The 4,093-nt window shown below is 48.3% G+C and overlaps 1 protein-coding gene across 3 annotated transcripts in view; it reads left to right on the forward strand.

Annotated features, from left to right (window-relative positions):
- Positions 1-1,331: 1,331 nt before the first annotated feature.
- Positions 1,332-4,093, forward strand: part of RPL27 (ribosomal protein L27) — a 3,741-nt gene continuing 979 nt past the window's right edge. The window contains exons 1-3 of one of the 3 annotated variants that reach the window (XM_021708079.1): positions 1,332-1,440; positions 1,719-1,801; positions 2,671-2,840. In XM_021708079.1, the coding sequence (XP_021563754.1) occupies positions 1,721-1,801; positions 2,671-2,840 (251 nt within the window). In that variant the 5' untranslated portion in view covers positions 1,332-1,440; positions 1,719-1,720. Of the gene's footprint in view, positions 1,441-1,497; positions 1,517-1,718; positions 1,802-2,670; positions 2,841-4,093 lie in introns of those variants that run through there. The other 2 variants (XM_008049128.1, XM_008049129.1) reach the window with 2 other exon arrangements.

Below are 4,093 nucleotides of genomic sequence, written 5' to 3' on the forward strand. Positions count from 1 at the left end.
AAAAAAAAAAAAAAATATATATATATATATAAACTACCTAGGCTGGGCGCAGTGGCTCACGACTATAATCCCAGTACTTTGGGAGGCTTAGGTGAGAAGATTGCCTAAGCCCATGGGTTCGAAACCAACCTGGGCAACATGGCGAGAACTGATCTCTACAATAAATCAAGAAAAATTATCCGGGCATGGTGGTACATGCCTGTGGTTCCAGGTAATCAGAAGGCTGAGGCAGAAGGATTGCCTGAACCCAGTAGGTCGAGGCTGCGATGGCCATGAGCGTGCCACTGCACTCCAGGGAAGATTACATCCTTGGAGATAAGAACTAACGACTCTGGTTGTTCTCACATCTTGACAATGACAAATCCTATAGCTTCAGATTAGCATGAGATGGTTTCTCTTTCTCTTAAACTTGGAAGACACTTAAAGTCCATCTGAAAACACTCTTCCAGTGAGTGATGGGAAATAATTGCTTGACAGCTATCTAGACCTAGGTTCAGATCTGGGATTCAATTCCCATCTATGGCACTGCTTAGAATCAACTGCTTCGAATCACCAGATAGTTGATCCTCTCTGAATTGCAACTTCCTTATATCTAAATGGGAGGAAAATACCCCAGATGCAGAGTTCTGAGGATTAAACAGGCTGGCAACTTATAGAAAGTTCCCAGCATCTTGCCTGGGACAGAGAGATGCTCAACATGTGACATGACAAACAGCATGGGCTTAGGAGTTGGACTGCTTGAGGCTGAGTCCCACCTCCGCCACTTACTGTAGACTTGGGCCACATTAATCCCTCTAACTGCAGAAGGCAAATAATAATGTACCAACCTACTACTGTTGTTATGAAAACCAAATCCGATGATGTACATAGAGATCGACTCTACCTGGCACAGGGTAAGCAGCTGCTATCCTCCACGTCCCTCATGCTTATTCTCGTTGGCGATGTCTGTGACACCACTAGACTCTAAATACTGGGAACAAATGACCTTGTTTGATCTTCTTTACCTCTTTAACCTAACGTTGCAATCGACAGGCACCAGTAAATGTTCTGTTTTGTCCCTTGTCTCCCAAAGCAAAAATAAATTTGATTGTGTTCCCCCCTAGCGCCAGAGAAGGGAACTTACAAGAAAGCAGAGCTGGCGTCTGAAGTGCGCGCGCACGCGCCCTCCCGGCTCTTCCTTCCGTACACTGCCGCAAGATTCCTTTGCTCCTGTTTACTGCTGGTGCTGCTAATAAAGTTTGATTCAAATAAATGAGGAACCCGGCCTTGTTTTCCCCTCATGAGCTTCTTCCGCCCGCAACACATATTCAGAGCTTCACATAAGCAGAGTACCGAGGCCTCGGGAGTGGGACCGGAAGTGAGATCACGTCTCCCCGGGGTGAAAGGTTAGCGGAAGTGCCCTTTCTTCCTTTCTGCTGTTTGCCTGGGTGATTGCCGTAGGTGAGTAGAAGTTCGGGTTTGGTATTCCAATCCTTCGCCATCCGCGACCTGAGGGTTGGGTGTCGGGCGGCGCCAGGTACATTCCGTCCTTAGGTCCCCGGCGGCTACGAAACCGATCTTGTCCTGTGAGCAGAGTCTGCGGGTGGCCTAGGCCAAGGCGACAGTGAACACAGTTTGAAATTCTGGGCCTGACTTGGACTTGCCGGGAGGCGTCGACTCAGGGGGTCTTCGGCTTTCCGGGTTTCTTCTCAGCGGCTCCTTATCCTTTTTCCCTGCAGAAATGGGCAAGTTCATGAAGCCCGGGAAGGTGGTGCTGGTCCTGGCCGGACGTTATTCCGGACGCAAAGCCGTCATCGTGAAGGTATCAGCCTCTCGGGCCCCTGCACCCCAGGACCAGACCGGCTGCGGGAGGTGGGCAGGCTTGGAATTCTAGACCTACCTATGGGTCGGTAGCCTGCGAGCACCATAGGGGTAGCGGTGGATGCGTAAGAGCAAGAAGATGGAAAGTCAACAGATGTGAATGGTGTTGGGCTCCTAACGCATAAAGCGTTCTCCACCACGGAGGCTTTACATAGTGACTGCCGACAGCTATCAAATGCTTGCTAGGTGCCTAGCACTGCCTGCCTGGTGTTGTCATGTGCAAGTCTGAGGTCAAACAGGTAGTAGGTGCTGCAGCTGGGATTCTATAAGGCGACGAGAAATCTCTTTTAGCCAAAACGGCCACTTACCATATTCCGTCTTTTCGTTATTTGCCTCCTGCCTACGTTTTTGTAGCCTCTTTGGAAGATTTCCTTAGGCTCTGGCCACATATGCCACTGGGTTTTGCTGTTGTGGGGACACGGGAGCACTCCGATTCCTGAGACTGGTCCCTGAAATGTAGGGGGCTGGTGTGAGAGTCCTGACTCTACCCTCTGCTAGCAGTGGAAATCATGGAGGAAGTGGGTTAATGTAAAGTCCTAAGAACAGTGCTTGGCCTGCAGGAAGTACTCCACAGTGTTAACTTGTTATTGTTCAATCTCGCACTGCCCATGAGGCTTCCCAGGTGTTTCCTGGTGAAAGTCAATGCTGTCATTTTCCTCTTTAAGCGTCTGGCATAACACTGATTTTTCGCTCTTTATGGTAATGGGTATTGGAGATCTGGGGTGGGGAGATTCCTGTACACACCCTACACCTAGCACAGGGCCTGAGTAGGCCCTTGGTGAATAACTGGTGTAATTCTTGTTCATTTAGAACATTGATGATGGCACCTCAGACCGCCCCTACAGCCATGCCCTTGTGGCTGGAATTGACCGCTATCCCCGCAAAGTGACAGCTGCGATGGGCAAGAAGAAGATTGCCAAGAGGTCAAAGATCAAATCTTTTGTGAAAGTTTATAACTACAATCACCTCATGCCCACAAGGTGAGCATTCCAGGAATTGGAATTTTTTATTTTGTCTCCCTACCCTGCTGAACAAGCCAACCTTGCAGCCATTCCAATACCAGGAAGGAACATTTCCAGTTTGTCACTCATGAACTTACAGAGTGCCCATGGTTTCCAGTCTTGACTCTTACATACATCATGGAGCCGTGTCCCTGTTGTTTTATGTTTCCTGGCTTTGGCTCCCTCCCCTACCTTGGGGAGGTGAAGCTTCTCTTTCTCTAATTTACTTTCTAAATAAACTATGCCAGGTTACCCGGGCTGGTCTCGAACCTGTGGGCTCAGGCAATCCTCTCACCTTGGCCTCCCAAAGTGCTGGGATTACAGGCTTGGGCCACCACACCTGGCCTTAAACTATGCTTTCTAATCTAAAAAAGAAAAATCTATTTAAAGCTTGCTCTTTGTTTATTCATCTCTTCTCACCTAAAAATCCTTGTAAGTGTTGGGTAGTGATGATTACATTTGTTTTCCATCCACAGTAAACACAGGCATGAGGTCTGAGCCACTCTCAGGTACCTAAGACTAGTACCATTACAGTCTTTCAGAAGTGATTGGTGGCTGAGTGGGAGCCTTCCCTAGTTGAACCTGCTCACCTGTTGGGCCCTTAGTCCCTGGCCCATCCTTCACAGCATCCTACAGCATGTATATTCCAGTACAGGGTTTTCAAGGAAGTAAAAGAATAGGGAGAGTCCTCAACAATAATTGCCAGGACCCAACAGCATGTACCTGAAAGTTTGCTACTAAGATTATAGGTTTTCTCTTGGTTTGTGGACCTAAAAGGGCAGAGCCATTGGTCAGGGGCTGAGCTGCAGTGAGGCTGAAGCAGCTAGCCGTCTGGTCATAAGACCGAGTGCACAGGCAGAACTTAAAGAACAGTGAGTTAATGGCTCTAAGTAGAAAGCTAGCCAGCTGTCATGGTGAGAGGAAAGGGCTGATGTGATTCTTAACTAGAAGGAATTGTGGGAAATTGAGGATAAAATGTGAAGTTCTTCAGCGAATTGAATCTGTAAATGAGTATTAAAAGCATGGATTTTGCCTCAGGGCTGTGGCTCACGCCTAATTGCCCAAGCTCACAGGTTTGAGACCAGCCCAGGCAACTTGGTGAGACCTTATCTCTACAATAAATCAAAAAATTAGCTGGGCATGGTGGCATATGCCTGTAGTTCCAGCTACTTGGAAGACTGAGGCAGAAGTATCGCCTGAGCCCAGCAGGTCAAGGCTGCGGTGGCTGTGAC

This window comes from Carlito syrichta, unplaced genomic scaffold, assembly GCF_000164805.1.
Source record: "Carlito syrichta isolate Samal-C Ts95f unplaced genomic scaffold, Tarsius_syrichta-2.0.1 Scaffold130561, whole genome shotgun sequence".
In the NCBI taxonomy this organism is placed as follows: Eukaryota; Metazoa; Chordata; class Mammalia; order Primates; family Tarsiidae; genus Carlito; species Carlito syrichta.